The sequence below is a fragment of the Notamacropus eugenii genome, chromosome 5 (genome assembly GCF_028372415.1).
Source record: "Notamacropus eugenii isolate mMacEug1 chromosome 5, mMacEug1.pri_v2, whole genome shotgun sequence".
NCBI lineage: Eukaryota > Metazoa > Chordata > Mammalia > Diprotodontia > Macropodidae > Notamacropus > Notamacropus eugenii.
The window spans coordinates 58,877,867-58,904,783 of NC_092876.1; the positions used below are offsets into that span (position 1 = coordinate 58,877,867).

Here is a 26,917-nt window from a genome sequence, read left to right on the forward strand (position 1 = left end):
GCAGCAGAGAACTCATCTTCCCTTGTGTCAAGTCAGCTATGGTTTCCACTCCCAAGTTCTACTCTATCAGAGGCTCAGCCATCTCTAGAAAGAATTAGCAAAGGTGCATTTTAGGGGCACTTGGGCTCCTAGGTCCTAAGGGGCCTCTCAGGTGATTACCTTGTGGTTGTGATAGGCCGAGCGGCTGGTGTGAAGGCTGGCAAGGAGGCTCTTCGTCTGCTGCTGGACACTGGATGGTGCTGGCATGGACAACAGCATGGTAGCCAGTTCCTGGGCTGCAGCCTTGCTCTTTTCCTAGTCCCAGGAGGACAAAGAAAGAGAGGGCAGAGGGATTAGAACAATACAGACCCAGAGAGCCTGCTCCTTTTCTGCCTCCCTCCTTCCTCCCATCACTTCGAGAGGCCCACAGCAGGGCCTCAAGCCCTGGACCATACCCTCCTGGAGGCCTAGAGCAGCTGGTCCAGTGGCCTGGGACTGGCTCTGGCAAGGCTGCAGCATAGCTAGGGCTACCACACAAGGGGCAGAGGCTGTGAGTTATCCCAGGACTGGTCCCCCATTACAACTCCCAGGGCCCATGCCAAGCAGAGGCCAAGCCCTTCGAATGTGAAACCAGAAAACCCTGAGGACCCACACGCTTTGTCAGAAAACTCCCATGGCTTTGAAGAAGTCACTTGCCTTCTCACTTACAGGGCCCACAGCAAAGCAGCTTTCGAGGGCTTCTAAAGAACTCCCCACTAGCCTGGAGAGAAGAGAGAAAAGCAGCTTGAATGGAGCTGCCTGCCTCCTCCGTGTGCTTTGGTCTAGGCAGACTACAGCTCTGGGTAGCTCGGGGACAGCTGGTGAACGCCAAGGAGAGAATCAGACCGTGATAAGACCAGCCACAGGCACCATGCATATCGTTTCCTTGTGTCACAGGCCAGAGTGAAACCTGGCTCCCCCTCACACATCAACCTGGGGCCCTGCTCATAATCCGCAGCTCAAAGACAGGGCTTTTCTCTCTCAAAGAGGATAAAACTGTTCCTTCTGCTGCCTGTGGCAAGGATCACTGTAACTGGCTTAATAACCTGGATACACCAGAGCCCAAGGCATGGGGGTACAGAGATCAAGGAATGATGGGGTGCCCCCAAGGAAAGAATATTCTTGAATACTTCTTGAAGTGAGCAAAAGTTACAGCATGACCATAGATCTTTTAGGTGTCCCCTACACCTTCAGCAAAGACCACACAAGCATTTCCTGGGAACCGTGAGTGTAGAAGCTACTCACAGCAAAGGAGAGAAAAGAAACTGGGTTATCATGGGCATGGCACTGCCAACACCCCAGTGACAGCATACCTAAGGTGACAATCAGATGCTGTGTAGCCGCCCATCAGACATTCAAGGAAAGAGGTAGATAAGCAATACTGTTACCGAAGCTTAAGATCCCCCAAAGAACATCCTGCCAACACTCTGCTGATTCTTTTGCCCCAACTCTCACAAGTGTGTTATAATGAAAAAACACAGTATCTTGACAAATGAAGCTCTGGCACACACAGAGAGAAGTGTGGAAGGAGGTAGCAGGAGAGAAAAGGGCAAAGAGGGGTAGAGAAATGGGGCAAAGAACAAGGAAAGGTATGAGAAAGGACTCAAGAAACAACTGTGATCAAATAAGCTCTCCAATTGCTTATCTGTGATCAAGCAGATTATACATTTTTCTTCCCTTGGCCATAAACACATGGTAAAGAAAGGTCAGAAAGGTCAGAAAGGAAAAGGGTAGGAAAGAGCAAACTACAAGTCAGTCTGCAAAGCAGGCAACAATGACACCAAATGGGCACCTGAACTCCTCAGACCAAGCCACCTTTACAGGGGGAGAAGCCTGCAGCCATGCAAGAAGCAGAAAGCAAAGAAGCAGAATGGCCCCTGTCAACAGAAGCAGGGGCAATGCCAAGCCACATCACTGCTCATGGTGCTCTTGGACACACATTCACTCGTGCAGAGAAAAGGAGGGCAATACTAACCGATCCAGCTTGGTTAGGGACTCAGTTTCAGAACTTGGGGGGAAGCAAAGAAAAAAAAGGAAAGAAAATATGTGAAGCTCAGAGAAAAGTGGAAACCATAAATCAATATGGGGAAGGGGAGGGCAGGGAGAAGGTGCTGTCAAGCCAGGCTCTTCTCAGCTCTTATAAGTTAAGGAAGTCAACATCTCACATTGTAAGATGCCTGGCCAAGCCTCCTTGCACAAAGCCAAGCACAAGGCATGTTTTGGGAGACCCTTGAACTGATTCCCAGGATGCAGAGAGCAGCCTCGGACCAGCAAGGTTGCTCTCACAAAAGTGGCTATTGCAGAAAGAGACCAGAGGATGGTTAAGACCAGAGAGTCCAGGAGGACCTGCCAGCAGCATCTGCAAGACTGACTCCCCAAACATGGCAAGCTGGCCTGAGACTCAACTTTCTGTTCTGTCAGCTGATCCAAATGGATTAAGAAAGGAAGGAGTCAGGAAATCTTGGAGGAAAACTGAGCTCAAGGGTATCATCAGGGGAAGGAAAAGGAGCCTTAGAGGTAGACTGAGCTCCAGGAGATCTTCAATTCTACTAGGGGGACACTGAAAGTTGGTGAGCTAGGTGATAATGAAGGGCAGAGACTGAGTTCTGGACAGATGTTTTAAAGCACACCCTGAAGATATAATATACAGGAGCCAGTTATGTCAAAGTTAAACCATTCTAAGGTTGGTACCTCTCCAAGACAGTCCCACTGGAGGTGGCAGGAGCCGCCGTGTCACTCTCTCCAGTGCCATTGCCCTGGCTCACACTGGGAGGGCAGATATTACTGACAGAGGCAGAAGGGAAATCTTCTGGGGGTTCATCAGGCCAGCCAAACTGCTCCTTGGTCTTGCCATAAATCTTGACAGCATCTATCATAGTGACTCCTGCTGGATCCACTGAGGCCCCAACTGCAAACCAAAGAGAAAATTTAGGAGGCAGACTCCCCACAGGATTGATCCCCTACCCTTCAAAGGCAGACACTGGACCAGTCTATTGAGAGAAGCAAATCAAAGCATTGTTAGATTGACCCTTATGCTTTTTTTGCTTCTAAGACCTCCAGGACTCCCCACTCTTCCACAAACAGTCTTGGCTTCAGTAACAAATGACAAGCCAAATTTCTTCCTTGGTCCTGGGATCTCAAACAAATGTGCCCAGACTTGGTGACAGGGAGAAGTCACCATCCCATACAACAGGACCACATACACCAACCGTTTCCAAGAGCCCTTTCCTAGTTCAATCACCATGCCAACCACTTGCTATTAGCCCGGCTGCAGATATCCTCTGAAAGTGACGGAACAGCCAGACCAATAAAAACGAAGGTGGAGACGAGCCCATCTTTACTGCACGATCAAGGAACCTAGCACTGAAAGGCAAAAACTCTTGCCTGTGAGGTAACATAGGCCCCACTAAGCCTGAACCTGAATAAAGGAAGAGTGTGGGACTCCAGCCCTGGAACTCTGTTTAGACTGTTGGGTTCTGTGTCTGACAGATATGAGCAAAGATGGCCCTGACACACAAGTGACTATCCATCTTCTCTCCTCTCATCCTTTTCTTTCTGTTACTTGGTTGCCTCCCTCTCCCAAATAAGATAGTGTGTTCCCAGGGAGGGGAAAGGAAAAAGTTATTACCATTTGCTTTTATATAGTGCCCACTATGTGCCTGGCACTGTGCTAAGTCCTTTGTACAAATACTATCTCATTTGATCCCCATAACATTCCTATAAGGAAGGTGCTATAATTATCCCCATTTTACAAGTGAGGAAACTAAAGCAAAGACAGATTTAAGTAACTTGCCCAGGGTCACACAACTAGTAACAGAGATTGGATTCGAATTCAGGTCTTCCTGACTTCAGGCCCAGCACTGTTCGCTACCCCACCAGTACAGCACTGCCACTTGCAGCTGACAACACAGATTATGACCCAAGATACAACAAGTCATTGCTTAAACCATGGTATACTTCTTTACTTTCCCAAAGGGACCACCAGTATTTTGTGTATAGAAGATGCTCAATAAATCTGTCATTTGGTGCTTTTTCTCCTCCTTTCCCAGGTACCACTTGCCAAAGGGGAGAACGGCCCTAACTGCTGCTGTTCCCAATGCCTAACAAAGAACTCCAAGTCTATCAGTAGTCAAATGCATCTCCTGGAGCTGGCCCCAAGGCACTGGCCTCTCTTCACGCTTAGCCCCAACTGATCATGCTCAAGAAGACAAGACAGAGCAGCACACAGCCACTCTGTAAAGGTCAGTGGAGATGGTCTCCAGCAGGAGGGCCTGCGACTGACTCACTGAAGATGCTCAGCTTCTTGTCAGCCTGCAGTGCTTCTTCTCGGGTGAAGGGGAAGTCAAACCAGCGTGACCGCGTCAGGTTGAGCTGCATGGTCCGGCCAAAGATCTCGATGTATGATGGGGCTCGCTCGATGGCCTGGGTTCCAATCTGGAGGCGCATGCCCGTCATCACCATCGTGCTGTTGTTGTTGTTCACTTCAATGGTGAAGCCTCCAGGCTACAGAAAAGACAACAAATATGGCTAAGGGAGCAAGCAGACATGCAGAGCTATAACGGGACAGGCAAAAATATTACTCCATGGCCAGCTGGAATGGAAGCAACTGAGGCACAAAGAGAAAGCACAGGCAGCAGAAGGCTCTGCTATCGTGGCTCTATAGGAGACATGGACATGCATCACACAAGAGAAGGGTGACAAGAAGCAACCATTTAATGCTCTAAAAATAGCTCTAGAATCCTTTTCTGTAAAATGGGAATAATTTCCTCCTTGCCCCGAGACATAGGATGAATGGCCAGTTGACATGCTATATACTCTTCAATTTCAGACTTCCAAACACTCACTTCAACAAGTCCAACCTAAATCACCTAGTGTTTCCTAATCTCCCTTACCTGCTCTTCCAATACTATATACAACACTCTTGGCAGTGTTAGAAATAGACTTGTGGAAAGGGCATTCTCCTGCATATGTGATGTATGGAGGATATAGTAAAATAGGTAATGAATTTGCTTCATACACTTATCCAAAGGTTTAAAAAGTCACTTTTTTAATGCCATCCATTTGGTGACTACACTTTTGCTCTCTGAGAAGAAATTTATTTTCCAAACAAATGAATGCTACGGTACCTCTCAGATGGAGCCTGGTTCAGGACAACACTCACCTTGGTGTTGGCCACATACATGCCCGTAGAGTTAAGCCGGTGTTTTATCTGCTGTGCATTGTAGACCTGTAAGAGATCATTGCCACCAAACTCCACATCTGTCAGCTGCTGGTTGTGTTCGAAGAAGTCGATGGGGAAGGTGACCTGGCTAGAAGTTCGAGTAGCTGTGTGTAGGGAGCAAAGAGAGATGTCAGAAAGCACCAACACCCGTCATCTATACAGAGGTTGTTCATGTCTACAAGAGTGCTGTCTGAAATCACGTTCAGAAACCTCAAAAACTCTGTCTGAGTTACCCTTTGAACTCTGAGCTCAGCAGCCTACAGAGGAGCTCAGGCAGAGCAGAAACAACAGATCCCATTTCTGTAGCACGTTTCTCACCACAGTTCTGGGAGTGAAGGGGTATCAGGGTTATTATCCCCCTTTCACATAGGACTCAAAGAAGTGAAGGGATATGGTTCAGGGCCCAGGTGAGTACCAAGGCCAGAACACAAAGGAAAGTATGACTCCCAAGTCCTGTGTTCTTGCCATTACCCCAAGATGTATCAGAGAAGATACTTCACTGCCCTTCTTTTCCCTGCCAACAATCAACGAGGAGTTCTGTTAGTCCATTTGTCATTACTAGTATCTCCTGAGAAATGTGAATTACACCAACACATTCAATAAATATGAATTTCTAGGATGAGCCCAGCACTTGTTTTTGAGGAACTCTGCTCCAATTCCAACACTCCTGTCTTGGAGCACCATTATCCCTGAGGAGCAGTGCATCTCGGAGATGGTCTAAGCTCTTGGTTGTTTGTTAGAAAATCAACCCACCTTGATGCCTCCTTTCTGTTCATATAAGCCAGCTGTCCTCTGAATACAAGAAAACCCATGCTTCCAAGGACAGAAACTTGAAGTCTCCCCCCAAACCCAATTCAGAGCTAAACCAAACATGTATTTCACTACAGATTAGGGCAGCTGTCCTACTGGTAACAAGTGGTAATAATATCCAAATATATTGTTAACGGTTTAAAAAGGAACGATGGAAGGGGGCGTCTTACTAATGGCTGCTGCCTTGCGCTTTCGGACAGGTTTCATGATGCTGATGACACTGCTGGGCTGCAGGGAAGGTTGGAGCCAGTACGATGTGTTTTCCACGTTGGCCATGTAAATGCGCAGGCTGCCATCCTCACACAACAGAATCATGGTTGTCCTTTGCTGCTCATTGCAGGCTGTGTGCCGGATAGCAACCATGTCCTGGATCTGAGAAGGGGTAAAGAAGGATAATTATTAGCCACCACAGCAATTAAAAAGGGCTTCAAAACTAAGAAATCATAGCATAGCAGCAGCTCCTTCTTCCTCAAAGAAAGGGGTCTAGAAGAAAAATAGCCAAAACTCTTCAAGCCTTCTACAATCAGGCGAGAGAATTGATCTTTGAATACAGCAGAAAAGGTTCATGGTCAAAGACAGAAGGAACTGGCACCAACCTTTGCTTTAGCTGGCAAAGTCTTGATCTCCTGGATGAGAAAGGTATCAGGTTTCACCATGATCACCAGTGGCACACCTGTGGTTTGCTGGACACAACACACCAAACCAGGGTGGTTCATCACCTCTGACCACTGGCAAAGGGCAGGGGAAGTTTTGCTGCCACCATTAGTACTGCAACAAATAAAGATGGACCCACAATAACTTAGGTGGCAATCATCAAACAGCAATTCTACACTTAACCAAAGAATGAAGAAGTCACTCTCTTCAACAGACTACGTGGATTAATAACGAATGAAGATGGTATATGAAAGGAAGAAAGGGACACATGCCTGTTCAACCAGATCAGCTAAATCAACTCTGGTCATTCAGCATTAGAGGATAGGATACTGCAGACATCTAGGCTGTCTTTATGACCCAATTCAATTCTGGACTAAATGCACATCTTCCTTTAGCCCCAAATATAAGCCCCTGGAGATTAGGGTACATATTCATATCAGAATTACAGGTCTTTTGAAATAACTTCATAGCAACCAAATTTAAAGGGTCTCAATGGCAACATATAGCCCTCTGTGTTCAGAACTCTAGCAGACAGAGAAATGTGTGAAACTGCCACTTGCTCCACGCCCACTGTCGTGTCCAATGCTCCAAGTTTATATAAAGCAAAGTGTGTTTCCTGGCATGGACAACTGATTATTTACACTCTTGACTTTATCTAAAAGTGGGTGATCAACAGAAACACAAATGAGAGGGAATTATTAAGCCACTTTTCCAAGGGTTCCAAACCTTTATTTCTGCCTTTAAAAATCTGATGACCACTTTCTCACAAAATCTTATTATTCAGAGACTCAATTTTGATTTCCAGATGAAGCAGTACAAAAAACTTCTTTGCTTATAGCCAACACCAGAAAGGGAACACTTCTGCCCATGAGCTTCATTGTAAAGCTGGCTCCTACCTCTTAATGTTGATGGGGAAGAGACGCAGCAGCTCCAGAGTAGACCTGCTGATGGTAGCCGCAAAGGACCTGCCTTGGCAGTAGCTGAAGAACAGCATCTGCAGCACATGGGAGTAGTACACAGACACGCCTCCTCCTGCCACCTGGCTATTGCTGTCCTGCCGGGACACAGATCCAACATTTGTACTGAGCATAGTGCCAGCGGCGCTGCAGCGGGCCGCTAAGCCTCTGTCTGCAGCTCTATCAGACTCCTGTACCAGGCTATCTCGTGCCAGGCTCCTGGATGGCTCCATGGCTACTAAAGAGGGGGTACCTCCCGGAAGCTTATAACCCAGACCCTGGGAACTGAGGATGGGGAATCATTATGGTCAATCAGTTTCACCCTTCAGGACATAAATATGGTTTCATATGATGAGAAAGAAGACATTAGGTGAGAAAAAGAAAAAACATTCTCTCCCCCTCTCATGGATAAACTGCTGGCTGTGCATGGCAGAAGGTCAAGCATTTTTAAGAGTCAGAGGCCCTGGAGCCAAATACTGGCTCTGTTCCTTACTCCCTGGGTAACAAAGGATACATCAATTTAACACTCTTGACCTCAGTTTCCTTCAGCTATAATAAAATGGGATGTTAGACTAAAGGATCTCTAAGGATCTCTTCCAATCCTAAATCCTATGATCCTAAATAACCGAGAGCAGAAAAAAGAAAAAAGTCACTCCAACCTTCAGGTCTTCATGATTGACTTCCAGCACATTTGTGACATAGAAAGGTCCATGCTGGGCACTGCTGGCCTCCTCCATGAGCTGAGTGTAGATGTAGCCAGCTGAAGACATTATAACAATGATGTTCTTGCCCTCTTCATTGAAGAGAAAAGCAACGTCTCTGATCTTTGAGCTTGGCAAGAGAAAGTAGAAGGTTGGACTCAAGGCATCAACAGAGAGGTCATATATCTGGAGGGTAGAGAGAGAAAGGACTAAACAAGAAGTCAACTCTTGGTCCTCCCTGACTCATTAGTGACTACACCCACCAAAGGTGCCAGGCTGAGCTGGAAACTAGCAGACAAAAAATTAGAATGAGTTTTAACTTGGATTTCTTATGCTTGGCAAAAGCAAAATGAGCCAATGAAATCTGTTAGTCCCTAACGGATCTGAGGCAACACCCTTTCGAAAACTAAGAACTGAGACAAAAGATGGCCTAATTTACCATCAGGAAAATATCAATCTGGGAAGGGAAGACCCTCAAAGCTTCTCATCAGAACAGAAAACAACTGCTATTTACACTCACTTTAGGCCATCAAAATCTAAATAATGAGTCATAAAGGCTTGTCATCTTGACTTGTCTTGCCACTGGACTTCAATGACTCTGGAGCAGTGAGGCTGACAACTTTGAGCAGTTCTGCCTCACTTAAAAACAATTTACTCACAAGTCAAGTCATCACCTTCATGATGAAATTGGTCCTCTTCAAGAATAAAGGATGAACAACAATGGATCACCCCCAATGAGAAGCTTTCTGAAGCACTCTGAGGCTTGCAGAGGCTCCCAATCACCACACAGTCATTGTACCAACACTAAGAGGAGAGAGTACCTTGACAAAGTCTGCAGTAACAATGGCCAGTTCTGTTTGTGAGCCAGGTAACCACACAGCTTTGATGATAAAGTTTCCTGTTGCCAACTGAGGATGAAGCACCAAGTGGTCAGAAACGGAGCCTGAGCTACTGAAGGTCAGCACGTGGCAGTCCTGGTACCCAGCATGGGGACAAAGAAGACAAAGTATGGTCTGACTTATTCCTGCTCAAGTCTCAGAAATCCCCCTTTCTTCTTGGCCTCTCAATTGACTTCTGTGCCTGGAAACAGAAACTTCCTCTCGGCTGTGGAATGTCTTTGCCTAGTCATGTAATCTACTCCCATCCCCAACAGTGCCCACCAGGACCTTCTGCATCTGTTCTCAGCATACTGACATCCTCTATCCTTTCTGCCCTTTCAAGATATGGTACAACATCCACCCTCTCCACTGACCTCTACCCTCTGGGTCACAAATGGACATTTCCTCCTTGGACCTTGTATACCACTTTATTTGAACATATCCCCTGACTAGATTTAAGCTGTATGAAGAGAAAAATTATTGTTTATCTCAGTCTCTGTCCCTAGGGCACTGTATACAGTAGGCACTCAACAAAAGTCCACTGAATTTGTTGAAACAAATTGAAACTTAAACTTAAACTATCATGAAGAAGTTTTCAAACTCCTTGCAAGAAGTAGTCAGGTAAAGGACTATAGAAAAATATAATCTAACTAATTTTACCTAAAATCAAAATATATATTGATACAGCCATAAAATAAAAGGAATGAAGAGGTCATAGAGGCATTTGCTGTATTCCCTTCAATTCAGTACATTTATTAAGCACTATGTCAAGAGCATTATGATCATTAAGAAGAATAGACAAGACAGGGGTCCTTGCCCTCATGTAGCGTGTAATCTAATAAGAGGACAAGCCTGAAAATTTGGGAAAAATATAAAACTTGCTACAAAATTCCAATGGCCTCCAAAACTGACTCTGTACTCTTACCTTCAGTCCACACACAGCAAGATAGTCTTCCTTACAAGGATTTCCAGTGAGACTTAACACAGTGAAGGGGACTGGTGCTGATGCCAGGCGGGTGAGGGTCAGTTTCCTTTTACTGGAATCTGCTTGTTTCAGGAGTGCAGAGAGCTGCAGAACTGTAATCTGCAAAGGAATATGGCCAATATATAGTCTTAGTTCTGATACCATTAGAAGACACAGAGCCTTCCAAAAAGGGCATGATTTCCTTGTTTCTTGTAACCAGGACCCTCTGCTGCAGCTTTATTTGGCAGCTAGGCAAGAAATGCCCTTCTAGTATTTCAGGGAGTCAAGATGGCAGAGGATCAGGAAGCAGTAGAGAGTACCTTGCCCCACCCCACAAATTCCTTCAGAGCTAGAAAATGCACCAGACTGAATCCTGATGGGGAAATCCAAGAAAAAATCACAGTAAGTTATTTTACCAGAGCATGCTAGCATAGGGAGACAGAGAGATCTGTAGAAAATGAGGATAAGCTGTGGCCATGATCACTGCATGCAGAGTATTCCAGTGCTGAGGGAGAGGCTGCGCACATAAGAAGGAAGATGTTGTAGACCTGTACTGGGGCACTCCCAGACCCATACTAGAGCAACTCAACAGGGATAGGTGCCAACTGGCAACTGTGTTGCCCACTACCTAATTCTGAGTCAAAGATCCAGGTTAGACCGAGAAGGTGATGAGTGCCCGGGGAGGAACCCACAGAGCTCAGACCACAGGGACCTCAGTAAGACCTGGATTAGAGTACTCTGGGACCACTGAGAGCTTGAAGATCCTCAACCTGAGTTGTCTCTGAGATCCAGGAACACAAAACTCAATGCCCCCAAGAAAGCAGCCACAGGAGCAGAAGTGCACAAAACCAAGCCCAAACAACAAGTCTGAAATTAAGAAGTAACCTGAAGAATGGGCAAACAAACAAAAAAAAAAATCCCACCACAAAAAGCTAATATGGTGACAGAAACACTCAGGACTTCTAGAAATCCAGAAGCAGAGGACGACCCCAAACGTCCACAAACAAAGTCTCAAAGGAAAATATGGCATGGATACAAATTTAACTCGAATTCCTGAAAGAAAGGATGTAAGAATTTTTAAAAGCTTAAAAATGTCTGTCACTAAAATGAGAGTACTAGAGGGAGAATGGAGAAGAAATGAGAACTATGGAAGAAAAGCAGGAAGGATGAAACCATCAGATAGCTAAATAAAGAGGCAGGGTGGGAAAGCAGAGTCAGATACAACACTTTTCACTCAACAAGGAAAAAGTAAGGAAAGGGGAGGAGGAAAGAGAATTAGAAGAAGGGCAAATTAAGGGGATATCAGTCCTAAGTAAAACAAACTCTAATGAAGGATGTACAAAAGTATCGATAGCAGCTTTTCTTGTAGCAGCAAAGAATGAGAATTCTGAGGGGATGCCCATAAACTGGGGAATGGCTAACCAAGTTATGGTATATGAATGTGATGGAATACTACTGGGCTATAAGAAACGATGGAGATGGCTTCAGAAAAATCTGAGAAGACCTGCATAAACTGATGTTGAGTGGATTGCACAGAAAGAGCCAGGAGAACAATTCTTAGAATGAAAACAATTCAGTAAGGCTAAACAAACTACAGTAAAACCAAAAGACTTTAGAACTTTGATCAGTGTGTTATCATCAAACACAATTCCAGACGGTTAATAATAAAGCATGCTACCCATGACCTAATAGAAAGGTGAAGGACTAAGAATATAGAAGAGAGAGAAATATAGATACAGAGAGATAGATGGATAAATATAGATAAACCTCTCATTTTGTGCGTGTGAGAGAGACAGACACAGCCAATGCAGCAATTTGTTCTGCTTGATTATATGTATTTGTTGATACAAATATGTTAAATGTTCTGTTCTTTGTTTTTCTTTTGCTCCCAGTGTTGGATGGGGGAAGAAAAGAGGAGCTGGGAAAAGAGGAGAGAGAGAAGGTGAATTTTTGTATGTTGAAAAAAAAAAAAATCCTAAGGAGTAAATAATGCAACTGGAGGACTCACCTTGCCCTTTTCATGGCTGACGGCTAAATGCTGGCGTCGCCCATGGGGTGAAGACAGCACACACATTGCTACACGTCTCAGCACGTGGGCACTAATAAGCTGGCGAATGGTCTGGCCCTGGTCTCCACTGTAGTTCATCCGAACGTTTTCAAAGGCACCTTCCTGGGAGCCTAAGGTAGGGACCTACACAAAGGAAAGAAAACAAATACCTGGTGATTATGTAACCAAGTGATTATGCCCCAATGCAAAGTCTACCTTTTAAGTATAATGTATAACCTATATCAAATTGCTTACTGTCTCAGGGAAGAGGTAGGTGAGGAAGGAGACAGAAAATTTGGAACTCAAAATCTTTTTTAAATGAATGCTAAAAACTGTGTTTAAAAGTAATTGGGAAAAAATAAAATAAAATTTAAAAAACAAACAAGTGTACTTAGGCACAATTTACATAATTTACGTACCACAGGAGGAATAGAGGAAGAGGCAGTAAGGTGACAGATTATTTACGGCTATACACTTAGCCCAACAAGTGCAATGAGTGTAGGTAGCACTGGGTACAATCCGGTTGCTTGTAAGTTTGCTGGTCCCCGCCCTGCCTGGTTCCATGAGCACACCAGCACTCACCATCAGCTGGTCTGTCATTTCTACCATCTTGTCCAAGGTGTGTAACTCATTGAGTGCCTGTTGGGCCCGGCTGCTGCTGCCCATAGCCGAAGCCTGCTGGAAGTTGATCTGAATGGCTTCCATGAGGAAGTTAAGCATGTCTAACACCAAGGGAGCGAAGGAGAAGTTCGCCTGAGGAAAAAACAAATGAAGAAATGCAAGTGCACAAAGATAAAGTGCTTTATCTGTGACATCCTTGAGAGAAGGTGCCATCACAACACACTTCTCCTCATTCCTAGTCCAGCATGCTAGCCACTGAAACAATCAATTGGGGCTTCACTGGATTTGTGTAAAAACTCAAAACTTCCCAACCTCACCTCTCCATTCATGCAAATGACTGCCAAACTCACTGTGCTGCTGACTCAGTTAACTGTCCCAGTGTCCCTCCCCTGTTTGATGCTGCTATCAGGCAGCAGAACCTGCTGAGGTGACAATTGCTAATGGTTAATTACAGCTACTTCCATCACACATATGGAGAAACGAAGGTGAAAATTCTGTGACTCCAGGTGATTGAACAGAGCTACGGATGACCACACTCCAGAGACCCACAGTTCCCCTTGCCTCCCTCAGACTCTCAGTCCTGGTCCTGGGTGAGGGCCATCTGGGAAGCCCACCTGAGTCTGAAGCTCCTCTCGGCAGCCTTCCACACTACGGCACAAACTGCTCTTCTTGGGCTTCTCTTCATCAGCACCTTTGCCATCACTGATGGTGACCTTGGCCTTATCTGCTGGAGATGTGCTGCTGGTGTGGCGCACCACACTCTCAGAAACCCGGGGTTCACTCTGAAATGCTGACTCCTTCATGGTGGAGCTCATGCCACTGCTGGGCGTCCTCTTCACCAGAGCCTGAGAGAAACCAATAAAAACTCAGGGAGCCCTGGCTTTACCCACAGGACCTGGAGTCTATACCACCTGAGACCCAGGGGTGGTAAATCATGGTAATGAGTTACAGAACTCATCCCTAAACAAGAATCCCCCTCTACAACATACCCCAAAAGTGACCCAAAGAGGAAAATTAACAGCCCAGTCTGCTTTTGGAGACTTCTAACTGTTAAGTTCTTCCTTAAATTAAATCTCTATTTGTCTCTCTGAATTTTCCTCTGAGGTCAAGCTAATCTCTCTTTCACAGGCTAGCACTTCAGATACGTGAAGAAAACTAATGTCTGCTAAATCTTCTCTGCTCCTGCCTACTTCTTTCAGGTGATCCTCACTTGGCACTGAGAAGGAGTGTGCCCATCCTGACCCTGACACAACACCTGGGTGTGATTTGAGGAGGGTCCAGTGGGAGCTCCTGCACCCTGGGCATGGTGTCAGCTCTCACAGCAGGTAAAAGCTGTACTGGTTTTCTTGGATGTCACACACTATGTACTCATACAGATCTTGCCATTCACTAAAAAGCTCCCATTTCTTCAGAACAACTGCTACTAGCCATGCCTCTACTATCATGTTACTTGAGAGGCTAACTGTGCAACATATTCTGCTTAGTCTAACGTTTTATCTAGCCTTCTGAGATCTTCTGGAAGCCTGATTCTCTTGTCCAATGTGTGTCCTATCTTTACATCATCCACTAATTTTAGTTATGATGGCCTAAATTCTAGGATAAGGCCTCAAGAACCCCATTCCTCAATATTCCCCTATCATCACTTGTCAGAGTCTGAGTCTAAAAAACTAGATCTGGAGGTAGCCTGGGAGAAATGACAAGAGATGATGTACCTTGCCCATGGCCTATATGATGCCTATAGCAGTGGCACAAGCCATGTTAGTGCCAAGAAAGATCTTGGGTGCGAATGTGATCTCACAGGTCATCCTATCTAAAGCCCTCATTGTGCAGAAGGTACTGAAGATCTAAGAGGGAGAAGTAACTTTCACGGGGTCACATAACAAGACAGGGGACAAAGCTAACTTAAGAACCCAGAAACACTCTCAAACCAATCCAGTTCTGCCTATGGATGTCACCAAGAAGGCAAATGGACTAGACCCTTGTTGTCCTGGTACTTCTTTCCTAGTCTTAGCCTAACTGCAAAATCACTTAAGGGCACAACAACTATTCTGGCCCCCTTACCAAGCAACTACCATCTTCCTTGGCTCCACAGTCACAGAAGAAGGACCCATACTTGGCATAAGAAATCTCGTGATCCTTGTGGCAGACCTTAGCACACACTGTGCACACACCAACCCCATCCACCATCTTGCAGGTGTGACAGTGGTACCTATGGAGATCAAAAAATCCCCAAATGAGTGACTAATCCCAGCAGGCAAGAAAGAAAAACCCCTAACCTCATGGGAAAGGGCACACTTACCAATGCTGGTTCATGAATTCTTTCTGTGTGATAGTAAATGTGCATAGCTTGTTGCAAAGAGAATCTTCATCCTCCAAAGTAAAGAAAGTCATTTAGCCAGAAACACACCCACACACACAACCACACACCCACACACACCCACACACACCCACACTCTCTCTCTCCTCCCCATTTCCCGACTCCTCCATCCATCTGGAAATCTTCTAGTCAGCTTCTAAATGGTCACAGGAAACCCAGCAAGAGTTGACAGGCTGAGAACACAATATACTGCAAGTATCAGCAGAGGCCGGATTTGTTTTGTGGTCAAGGTAACAATTAAACTTGTATTTCCTAAACAAAGGTTTCATACCACCTTAGCCCCAAATTCTATTAAAGTTTATTCAGTACATAAAAGGGTATCTCCCAACAGAATGACACCACCTTCCAGAAGGATGGCCTTTCATAACTCAGTCTTCCAGCTCAAGAATCTCTGAGTGTGAGCACAGTTATGGGAAACAGTTTTGCCTGAGTCCTCAGCAGCTGCTGAGCCTGGAGAGGATAATGTTTTCTAAGCCTGGATTCTGTCAGCATGGATCCCAAATTGGAATGGGGACCATCCTTTCAACAATGGCCCTCAAACATGAGGGGGGTTGCCTTTGAGGGGACTTACTGAGTCCTCAGCCTGGGAGTCATCTTCTTCTACTGCCAGCTCTTCCACCCAGTCTGAGTCGACCTCGATGGCCCGCTCTTCTCCATCCACCGAGAGGTGACTGGGGCCCTGACCACTGCCTTGGCTCAGGGCATTGGTGACATCAGCCAGGTAAGACACAATGTGGCAGGTACATTCTAGGATAGTCACATGCTAGAAAAGAAGACCATGATTTCTCAGAAACTGCACTTCTCAATAATTTCCTATTATATAACATCAAGTACTGTGCATTTTTCCCAATTAAAAAAAAGCTCCTTTTTTCATTTACATCATCTACATTTACATCACTCTTCTTATGTTCTCCCTTCACCTAAAAATCAGTTTGTACAATGAGTATGGGAGCTTTTACATGCCTTCTAAGTTGTTCTTTCTTGATTAGTTTTCTCTTTTTCCTTCAAACTCTCACTTTTGTTCCCCAACCGTTCTCTTGGGCCTTTAGGATCTTTCAATTAGTCCTTCATCCTCCACTGCCAGCAGTACTCACTTAACAATAATTAATAATAATAACAGCAGCTAACATTTATGTAATACTCTAAGGTTTGCAAAGCTCTTTACAGGATATCCGAATGTGATCCTCACAACAACCCTTTGAAGTAGGTGCTAGGATTATCCCCATTTTACAGATGAGGAAACTGAGGATGAGAGAGATGAAGTGACTTGCCCATGGTCACAAAGCAAACAAACAAGTGACTAAATTAGGCAGGATTTGAATTGAGTCTTCCTGACTCCAGGTGCTGCCCTCTGGCCACTGTTCCACCTAGTGATTGTAATCAAGAAGAAGAAAGGCTCAGCCCACTAGGTCAGGAGAAATAGGGAGAGGTTGGAGAGATCATGAGCTAGCTTAGGGCAACCCCTCCTGCCTCTTTTGTCAAATACAACAGCCTGACCATAACCCTTAGAGACCCAAGTTACTTTCTTCTATCCTCTGTGATGTTTCTATGCTAAGTGGACAAAGACTGATAAAAGGAGAATGGGCATCTAGGAAGGGGTCATCGTGCTCTCAGTCAACCACCCAGGATTCTTTCATTCCACAGGGGATGAAATGCCACCTGGATGCAGGAGTTATAGATCCCAGCAGAGTGACCTGCGTGCCTAAAACCCCCTGGGGGCCCCAGAAGGTCGCTGTACACTCAGAGTATGCACTGGTTAGTGGGGTGCCTGATGGAAGCAGGAAGGGCAGTTTTTGGTACCAGGACAATACATTTTTTTTAAACAGCAGCCACAGGATATTTTAGAGAGGGCTCTACTGAAAGCCTGTTTTTCAGAGTATTTGCAGTCTCCTATCACTTCCTGACACCTTGAAAAGGCCTAAAGGCATGCAGTTGACAATTACACACTTCTAGGTCTTTGAGACACAGCCCTTCCTCCCCACAGGACAATGAGGGACAGAAACCAGGGCTGAGAAGCAGTGACTTCCTGGTGAATTGAAGACAACAACCAATCAACATCCTCCCAGGTCCTCCCCAACTATTTTAATTGTCACCCTTCCAGTCTAATAATTGCTCCCCAATTTTCTTACCTTCCCATGCATTACATTAGCATTCATTTTTTCAACTACATTCTTCTGAGACAAGTATTTCTTACTGTTGAGGAAAGGAAATACAGAAACACTGAGGTGTCCGAGGAGAGGAAACATCTTCCTGACTCCACCAGGTCCTCAATTCCCAGCCCAGATGGTAAATGTATTAATTAATTAATTAACAAATTAATTCTTAACAGGAAAAGACTGAACAGAATGGGTTAGCAGAGTGAACGAAAGCTTGAGAGTTCACCCATATGGGCCTTTATCATTAACCCTTCCCATCAATTTGTCCTATACCTCAGTCTTCTCATCAGCAAAATAACGATAATATGTAATAATGAAAATAAGAAAGCTGTGAGGATTGTGTATCCAGCTCAGAACTACTTTGTGTAATAAATCAATGATACTAGATCATCATACAGAAAATGCCACATGTCACTCTCTCACATCTATCCCCTTTTCTCTTTACCCCCTCTGCAGGAAACCTAGTATAAGCTCATTTTACTACTGACCTAGACAACTATAACATCCTCCCCCTAGGAATATTTCCAGCATTCTACAATAAATTCTACAATAAATTCAATATTTCCCTCAACTACTGTCAGACTAACCTTTCTAAAGACAGACTGGGTCATGTCATTCAATAGATCAAATATCTTCAGTGTTTTACCTACTTTTGCCTACGTAACAAAAATAAAACTCCTTTACCCAACATTCCAAGACCTATACAATCTGATGCTGCCCTACCTGTTCCCCTAACACCCACACCCCCCCCAACCCCCACTTCTTTGTGTTCTTGTCTCCATGACTTACTTATACTCTTCCTTGTACCTGGAAGACATTCTCTGCATATTTAACCCCTAGACCTTTTAAAGCCCAACTCAAGCCTTCTCAGCTAAGTGTTCTCTTGACCTGCCAATGGGCAAAGATCCATCAATCCCCCATCCCCCTTCCGAGCACTCTGTTCTGAAACCCTCTAAAGACATCTAGTGTTGCATCTTATGGCTCTATGTCTCCATGTCTGTAAGCTTCAAGAAGAGGAGCCCAGTCCTCTCACTCTTCTCTCCCCTAGCATAGTAGGTGCTTGGTTGAGAGTTTGCCCAAGCTGAGTTCCAAATGAAGGGAAGCAGCAGCATAGCTTCACCTTTTCCAAGGCCTAGTTCCAGGCCTCATTGCTCACTCCATTTCCATTCCACTTACCATCTGCTCAACCAGTCCACAGCAGCAGCATGAAGCTGGAGGTGGCCAGCACCTTGGCCCGCACTGGCCAGTGTCGCCATCACAACCATGAGCTCAGGAAAACCAGCACCGTCCCCATTGGCCAGCATTTCTGTTGCCATAGGGATCAGAGTGCTCAGCAGCACAGTGCAAACGCCTTCCCCAACTTGGCTATAGGGAGACAAAGTAGTGAAGCAATGAGATGCCAATTGGGCCCTGAACCAGCTGAGGGATGGGACACACTGGAGGCAAACAGTGCTCAGAGGGTGGGCAGGACTCAAGCATGGAAGAGGAGCTCAGTCCACCTGTCAGTCACCTCAAAGTCATGCTCTACAACCCTGGCTAGAAAAATCACAGTGCAGCCATGCACACAGCCCTCGTTAGGTCAGCCTCCTCCTATGCTGGGGCTCATGACTGAAGAGAGAATGAAGGAAGGGGAATGACAGGAGAGGGGCCAATGGATTGGCTCAAGGCCACCTACATCCTCCTGGGGTTTTACAGGGGTACTGAAGTACAATGGATCAAGATGATCTACCTGTTCTCTCGAACGATGTAGGTGGTCAGAAGCTGCAACAGCTGCCGGTTCTCCTGCACCACCTCCAGCTGATCAGACTCCTTGGGAGGTGATGTGGTCATGCGGGTGAGCCAGGCCTGGAGCCGCACAGGCTCCACGCAAGCCAACTGGGCGAGGGAGCCACAGAGATGGAGCAGACTGGGGTTAGGGCTCTTCTCAGCTGAGGAAAGAGCAAAGGGCTGTGGTCAACACAATAGGGGCCAAAAAAGGGTGAGAAGAAAGGTGGGCAGGAGGAAATGGTGGGGAGGGAAAAGGGAGGATGTTTTAATCAAGTGTTCTATCTCTCTCCAAAAACTCTCCTGGAGAGATTCTCCCCACTTGTTCACATTTTCATGCTGCTGTGACACTCTGGCAGAAGATGGCCCACTATTAGCCAGACATCAAAGTTCCCATAAGGAGATTATTAAAAGCTGTCACTCACTCAGCTGGAAGAGTTTGGTGAAGAATTTCAGAACTCGGTTACAGAATTTAGCAGAGAGGTTCTCATTGGCTGTGGCCATCATGATCTGGACAAGTTCTCCACTGGGAGATGGAAGGGAGAGAAAAACGGAAGAATCTCATTAAGCCTCACAAAAGGCATCCATTTCCATTTCCTCACTATCACTTCTCCTTCCAGTGGAACCATTCATCTTTGGAGCATGAATTTCTCCCTCCCTCTTTACCATTCATCTTAGAGAGCAGGAGATAAAAGCAGCCCTGCTCTCCAAGCACACAGGCCCCTGATCAGACTGCGCAGAAGGCAATACCCCAGGACAGATGCCAAAAGGTCTCACCTCTCCGAGAAAAACTCCTCCATAGCCTTGCGAGCCTGGCTACTTTCCAACTGCTTCTCCAGATGCTGGAGACACTCCTCCAAAATGGACTCATCTAGTCCACTGAGGATCAAAAAAGAGAAAATGACTCTGAGTAGTCAGGTGCATTCTAATGGCTTTCTGAGCATTCATAATTACCACACAGGAGTGAAGTAAAAATGTCAACATCTAAGATACATGGAAGTGACTGCTGAACACTGAAAACAAATACAATATTTCAATCTAAAATAATAATAATAATTGAAAAGAGGAAATGTCAAAGAAAGTGAGAGCTGTGGTCAAGAGTCAACACAGACACTAAAGTTATAAACCATTTCTCAATAACATTTCTTTAGTCTGGCTTTCCTAGCTTCTACACCCCGAGTTAATGAATGGAATCACTAAATTTCAGTTGTTAGCAACGATGCGGTTCAGTGATACACGTAACAGAAGCTATGAGTTCTAATCCTGCTTCTGTCTTGGACACACTTGTGTGACAGGAGACAAGGTCCATTTGCCCAGCTAATCATTTTGAGTTTCTCAACAGGTAAAAGGCAGAATGTCCAAGAAAGAATAAAGATTTTGATGAACAAATCTGGACCCCTCGCTATTGAGATGATGGGTACGAGGCCCAGATACTCATTTCCCTAATCAAACATTTTTAAGACTTGTCATAAATGAACAAAAACAACCTATCATATAGTTCTCCGTAAAAGTGTAAAATGCACACAAAAACTATCACAAATCCTGGCAGGATTCAAATGCTGACCCTGCCCTTTTCTGACATTCCCATTTTGCCTGAACACAGAGCAAGGGTCCGAGAATCAGTAAGAAGGTTGCTATGTCCATCTGCAAGAATCCCATCCCCTTTCCTAAGATTAATTACAAAGGAGCTGGTAAAAGCTAACAGTGCTAAATCAGACTCACCTATTAGGATCTGCATGATTTGCCAGAATGTTGTAACACCCAGTGATAAGCTTCTCATAAACTCGAGCCAAAAACTCATCTGACTCGGCCGGACCCAGGATTCTTTCTAGGGAGTTGCTGCTCATCTCAGCCACACTTTCAGTGCTAGTCTCCAAAAGAAGGGGCAGCAGTGTCCGGATCACCTGGGGAGGGTTTAACTCATCGGACCAACTTCAGGGAAGGAAAAGAAACCAGGTCAGTTATTGTGGCCTTCTGAGACACTGCCAGAACAACACAACTCGAGTGCTTATTCCTAAATGGAAACACCTACTGATCTTTATTGAAAAAGACCAATATTCTGGAGGACAGATGTGAACCAAGGGAAAAGATACCTCAAAACTAACAAAAGTAATTCATCTACCTCCATAAAGACAGGCTTTGGGGCAAAAATATAACCTCAGCACTCTGGCTGACATTTCTTCTCCAGGGAACATGGTTTGTTACACAGACTGTCCACAAAAGGATCAAACATCCCTCTGACAGTCTGCTCAACTCACTACAGTGCAAAACTGGAGCCCCTCCTTTCAAACTACAGCTGCCCACCATGCCACCACTCCCCACACGTATTTAATGTTGTTACTTAAATACAGCACTTCCTTCCAGAGGTCACATGAAGGAAGAGAGGTGGGGACTGCCTCTACACTCACATCCTCAGAGCTCACATTGATGGAGCCCTCACAGCTTACAAATCACCTTCCTCAAAATTCCTCCTTGAGATCAGCAGTGTAGATGTGATTGCCCCAATTCTAATAGAAGAAAACCAAGGCGCAGGAATGTCAAGTTGTTTATCTCTTGTCCCTGAGACTTTAAGCCCTTCCTCTATGCTCCTGCTGCTGTATAATTTAAAACCAAATCTATGACTCAAGTGAACAGATTTCATTCCAAGGGCCAAATGTATAGGTTTCTTCTACTAGATAAGAATATGAAAAAAGTCTATCAATACCAACACCCAAATCCCTCACTCACTGTTATCTTTTCTCTAAATATAGATAGTTTTCTCAGCTAAAGAGCTAGGGCAAAAAGCATAGAAGACTTTGAAATGAATTATACCAAGTACTCACACAATAAGATCACCAGTCAGCCTGACCAGAGAAAGGAGCGTGTGCTTCAAGGAAGCAGCCAAGGGCAGACTCTGGCTGCAAAGGGTCCCCAGGTGGGCAGCCTGCACAGCACTGATGTAACTCTCTGCTGGAATTGTGTCATTGGCAAAAGCATTACGCTATGAGGAAGCAGAACACAAATACATAAGGCATAAGGACCATATAGTCTACATGGAATTCAATTTTTTCATAGAAGAAAGATGACAACAGAAGAAGCCTGCAGACTAATGATTACATTTTAGCAATGTGGGAATGAAGGAACAGCTACACATTTAAAATAAGACACTGAAAGCATGATAAGCAACCAACCAATGTCTGGGTGACTAATTGTTGCCCTGTCCAGCTCAATGGACCAAAGGAGAACGCATTCATGTATTCTGAAAAGCATTCAGTCAAGGGAACTGTGTCACAGCAAGACCAGATAATGGAGCCATCACAATAGGCAGTGGGCTGCCTTGGATGAAGGTCTGGGGTCTTCAGACAGACTGGATGGTCACTTGTGGGGAAGATAATTATCTAGGGCATTCTTATTCAGGATTCAATCCTCTTATTCACCATGGTCAGGGAATGGAAATTACTGCCTCAGATGACAGCACATATAATGTATGTGAGTGATCAATCTTTCTCAAAGAACTTAATCCTTCTTAAATGATTCAGAAGGAGCTCTAGGATCTTGAAATGTGTCAAGATTATCATAATGAACATAATTATCCTTAGAATCACACAACCATGGGATACAAAAGCTAAAAGGAACTTAAGAAATCATCTAGTACAATTTACAAATGAGGAAACTAAAGCTGAAAGCTAAGTAACTTGCTAAAGGTCAAACAGTGGTGGCAAAGTCAGATCTAGAACTCCTGGTCAATGAAACACCAGGTGGTCTTCCAGATGTGAACATGATAACTTATGAACTGCTAGCCAACAGAATGCTAGGACTTCACCATCCTTTTCTTTTCTGATAGGATTAAGAAAACCTAGGGTCAGAAACTGCCCCAGAGTGTAACAAAGAGGGAATCTGATTCCTGGCTCATCATCCATCTGCTCAAGAGCACATGTGAGCTTTCAGAACAGAGGCATCACCACTTGGGCACTACAATGCATGGATTTTGGCATTACATATGACTACTGTATGTAAGGACCTTCTTGGAATCTGTCTGATGGTCAAAGAAAGGGAAAAGAACACAGACACTGCAAGTCACATTCATATAATTCTACGAATGTTCCAAAAGTACCATAAACTTGCTTACCCAGGATCCAATATTGGGAAACTCATTTGTGTGAATATTGTTCCATGACTCACATAGGGCCTGTACAGATGATGGTAAGTTCTGAACAAGTGTAGAACCTACGGGCAAAAGAAAGGAACAGAAACCGTTGTAAAAGAGAAGGGAACATCCAATGGCCCCACTGTTTTAAAATTTCGGTCCAAATGCAGAAGAAAAGGCTTTTCAATAGCATTACCATAACATCTCAAAGAAAAGAATAGGTACAATGCACAAAGTGAAAATCTCTGTCTGAATAAAACTAAAACACAAATACCTCTACCACTGAGCTGCCAAGTAAATAAGAGACACTTTGGAATAATGGCCAGCAAGTGAGTTTCAGAATTAAGCAGACCTTCCCTGAAATCTACAGAGAACAGTCACCAAGCCTCTCAATACTCCAGACACATCGAGACTATCTACATAAGTTGTTTTAAAAATAAAAAGGGGGCATGACTACTTTCCTTTGGCAGAGTTCCTTTACTGAGAATCCTTCACATAAATGAAACCTTGGGTACGGGCCAAAAGTAATGATGCTAATGGCAACAACAACAATAATATAGCTAGCATTTATATGGCACCTACTATGTGGCAGGCACCTTTACAAATATTCTCTTTTGTCCTCACAACAAACCTGGCAGGTAGGTGCTGTTATTATCCTGTGAGGAAACCAAGGCAGCCACTAGAGTTTATTGAGTAGGATGTGTAACATGGTTATATCTGTAATTGAGGAAGATGACCTTAACAGCTAAATGGAAGACCGGAGTGGGGAGAGACTGGAGGCAAGCAAAACCCCCAGCAGACACGAGGTGATGAGGGCTTGCACCACTCAAACTCCAAGCGCTCCCTGTCACCTCCAAGTTCAAAGAGGAAATCTTCTGCTTAGTGTTCAAAGTATTTCACAACCTTCCCCCTCCAGACACCTTTATGGACTTCTTACACCCTCAATCCAGTGACACCTTGATATTGCACAAACAAGACACCCCACTTTCAAAATCTGGCTGTCCCCCATACCTGGAATACATCTCTCTCATCTCTGCTGCCTGACTTCAAGTGCCAACAAGAATCCCACCTTGTACCTTTCCTAACCCATCTTAATTCTAGTGCCTTCCCTCTGCTGATTAATTCCAGTTCATCCTGTATACAACTAGTCTATACATAGCTGTTCACATGTCCTCTTCCCATTAGACAATGAGCTCCTTGAGGGCAGGGATTGTCTTTTGTCTTTCTCTGTACCCTAACAGCACAGTGTGTGGCCATAAATAGTAGGGACTTAATATGTTTATTATTGACTGATTTTAACAACTATAATTTAAGCAATAAAATAAATAATTGCATAAACCACCCTGAGAAATTGGAGAAAAATTACTTGAGGGAATCAAAGAAGATCTTATAGAGACAGAATCATCTAAACAGGATTAAAAGGACTAGGCACATGAAATGACACAAAAATGTGCTTGGTCCTTCTAGGTATTCTTAAATTCTGTATTTGATGCCCGCCTACAGAGGTGCGGGCATCAAAAATGGGAAGGTTTCCAGCCCTTCAGCTGGCTGCTGCCCCTTACCCAAGGTGTTAGCTTTGCACCGGCTCGAGCCTATCGCCAAGACAGCAGAATAACCTCCCAGTTTATCTTCGGAAGGTTTATTCTCAGGGGAACCCTCTTCAGAGAGGCTTTGCAGCAAATAAGACCTGTGGGAAGAACACAGGGAAATGGAGTCAAGACAAAAAATATAATGACTGGGAGTCTATTGTCAACTTAGCCAAGGCAATCTTTAAGGTACTGGGAAGGCACTAAATCTCTAGGTGTCTCAGGCACAAGGAAAAGGAACAAGACAGGAGCAGAGTAGACAGACAAGGTTTTACTCCAAAATTCTCATAGCAATCTGATACTACTGAAGTTAAATTAAACCAGTGAAGATAACCATGGGACACTGGTCTGTCCTTCAGTAGTCACTACTAACACAGGGCAGACACTGCTGATTCTTCAAATGGAGAAAGATCCAACAGTCTGGAGGACTGCCCCATAGGCAATGCTGAGATAAGCAGCATAAGGCCCCATGAACTCCTTAAACATGAGACCTTTTAAAAACTGGAAGTATTACTTTATTTTGTTTCAATAACTAAGCATTTCTACTACACAATATCCACATGCAGTTATTTTTATTACTTTTAATGGTTTTTTAGCATAGAAAATCTGCAAAGGGAACTGAATTCTAGATCTTTCAAAATGATCTCTCAGGTCTGTGGAAGCTTTCTTGTCAGGGTGCCTGGCAGTCTTTCCTTCCAAGGTTCAGCTCATGTGGCACCTTCTCCATCAAGATCTCCCTCATTTCCCAGAAGAAAGTGACATCTCCCCTACTCCAACTTCTAATGGCACTTGTTCTAGACCAGGGTTCTCAGACTCAGGGAGGCCCATGAAGTCACGACCAAGAGGGACCTACATGTGCACCTAGCACTAGCATTTAGTCATTAGGTGTTTTCTCAATCAACAGACACTAACAGTACAACTACTATTATGTGGAGCATCTGTGAAACAGTAAAAAAGGAACTCAAAAATGTTTTGGACACAGCCAGTATAAAAATTTATTATAAGATCCTGCTGTGTTTCAAGGAGACAGATGGAAAGGAGAGATGGATGTTGCCCACTGAAAAAAGTAATTTTTTTAAAAAGGGGAGGTCCTCATATTAAAAAAAACAACCGAGAACTATTGGTCTAGCTATCTCCACTGCCCTTATCCTCCCATGCTGCCTTGCATCATACCTGCAGTGTACAAGCCTGTCTTTCCCCTCCATTTGATTTTAAGTTCCCTGAGGGCTGGGACTGAAGCCAATCTTGTATCTTTTGCATGCCCAGCCCCTAGCACCTGCCTTGCATGTAATAATGTTTACTAAATGGCTGCTGAAATTGGTCAATATCTGGAAGGTAAGGAACTTCACATAATTGGAAAAACTGCTCCTATTGTCACTGCACCTCACCCTTACCCCACCACTAAACCAAGACTCTTGGTTTAGTGGTGGGGTAAGGGTGAGGGCTAGAGTCTAGCCAAAAACAGAAACTTCTCCTGAAATTTAGAGAGTATTCCTCACATATTACTAAAAAACAAAGCATGTGTAGCCTCCCCATGTACAACAAGAAGTAAAAACTGCACCAAAGGAAAAACAATTCCCCAAAAGTGAAGAAAAAGGAATCTTCCTTCCCCAAATGAACTTTTTGAGTCATCAGGGCTGTAAAGAGTGAATAGGTGTACTGTACACAGCATTAAAACTATAGAGTTCAAGAAAATGAACCCGTACCTTCTAGGAGAATATGGACTTCCCTAGAAAAAATGTCCTTACACCCCACTTTTCCAACCAATATACTACACCTAGTGAACGATGCGTAGGTATCAATAAGCTGTAATGTAGCAGGCAGCAGGTTCTTGGTTATCTCCGATGACTTATGAGGGTCAGTCTCAGCCGCCAACTTGGAAAAATGCTCATCCAGAGAGACCTGGACCTTGGAAATGGCTGCATCAAGGGTATAGATGGATTGCAGGCTGGGAATCTCATGTAACTGCAAGATGGTGGTACAGTCGATGCCACAGAATGAGGAGATCTTAAAAACACCAGACATCATTAGTCAAGAG

The 26,917-nt window shown here is 44.6% G+C and overlaps 1 protein-coding gene across 4 annotated transcripts in view; it reads right to left on the reverse strand.

The window, feature by feature from the left end:
* The window catches only part of UBR4 (ubiquitin protein ligase E3 component n-recognin 4), a 142,563-nt gene that overhangs the window by 80,639 nt on the left and 35,007 nt on the right, over positions 1 to 26,917 (reverse strand). For 2 of the 4 annotated variants that reach the window (XM_072609095.1, XM_072609098.1), the window contains 28 exons: positions 26,657 to 26,886; positions 24,856 to 24,980; positions 23,276 to 23,373; positions 21,990 to 22,147; positions 20,890 to 21,099; positions 19,945 to 20,046; positions 19,593 to 19,693; positions 19,133 to 19,331; positions 18,580 to 18,768; positions 17,377 to 17,440; positions 15,819 to 16,010; positions 15,170 to 15,240; positions 14,932 to 15,079; positions 13,485 to 13,715; positions 12,832 to 13,002; positions 12,211 to 12,393; positions 10,164 to 10,322; positions 9,182 to 9,334; positions 8,319 to 8,546; positions 7,600 to 7,757; positions 6,646 to 6,817; positions 6,220 to 6,421; positions 5,180 to 5,343; positions 4,305 to 4,521; positions 2,710 to 2,926; positions 1,994 to 2,026; positions 676 to 739; positions 160 to 294 (listed from right to left, as the gene is read on the reverse strand). In XM_072609095.1, coding sequence (XP_072465196.1) covers positions 160 to 294; positions 676 to 739; positions 1,994 to 2,026; positions 2,710 to 2,926; positions 4,305 to 4,521; positions 5,180 to 5,343; positions 6,220 to 6,421; positions 6,646 to 6,817; positions 7,600 to 7,757; positions 8,319 to 8,546; positions 9,182 to 9,334; positions 10,164 to 10,322; positions 12,211 to 12,393; positions 12,832 to 13,002; positions 13,485 to 13,715; positions 14,932 to 15,079; positions 15,170 to 15,240; positions 15,819 to 16,010; positions 17,377 to 17,440; positions 18,580 to 18,768; positions 19,133 to 19,331; positions 19,593 to 19,693; positions 19,945 to 20,046; positions 20,890 to 21,099; positions 21,990 to 22,147; positions 23,276 to 23,373; positions 24,856 to 24,980; positions 26,657 to 26,886 — 4,374 coding nt within the window. The remainder of the gene's footprint in view (positions 1 to 159; positions 295 to 675; positions 740 to 1,993; positions 2,027 to 2,709; positions 2,927 to 4,304; positions 4,522 to 5,179; positions 5,344 to 6,219; positions 6,422 to 6,645; positions 6,818 to 7,599; positions 7,758 to 8,318; positions 8,547 to 9,181; positions 9,335 to 10,163; positions 10,323 to 12,210; positions 12,394 to 12,831; positions 13,003 to 13,484; positions 13,716 to 14,931; positions 15,080 to 15,169; positions 15,241 to 15,818; positions 16,011 to 17,376; positions 17,441 to 18,579; positions 18,769 to 19,132; positions 19,332 to 19,592; positions 19,694 to 19,944; positions 20,047 to 20,889; positions 21,100 to 21,989; positions 22,148 to 23,275; positions 23,374 to 24,855; positions 24,981 to 26,656; positions 26,887 to 26,917) is intronic. The other 2 variants (XM_072609096.1, XM_072609097.1) reach the window with 1 other exon arrangement.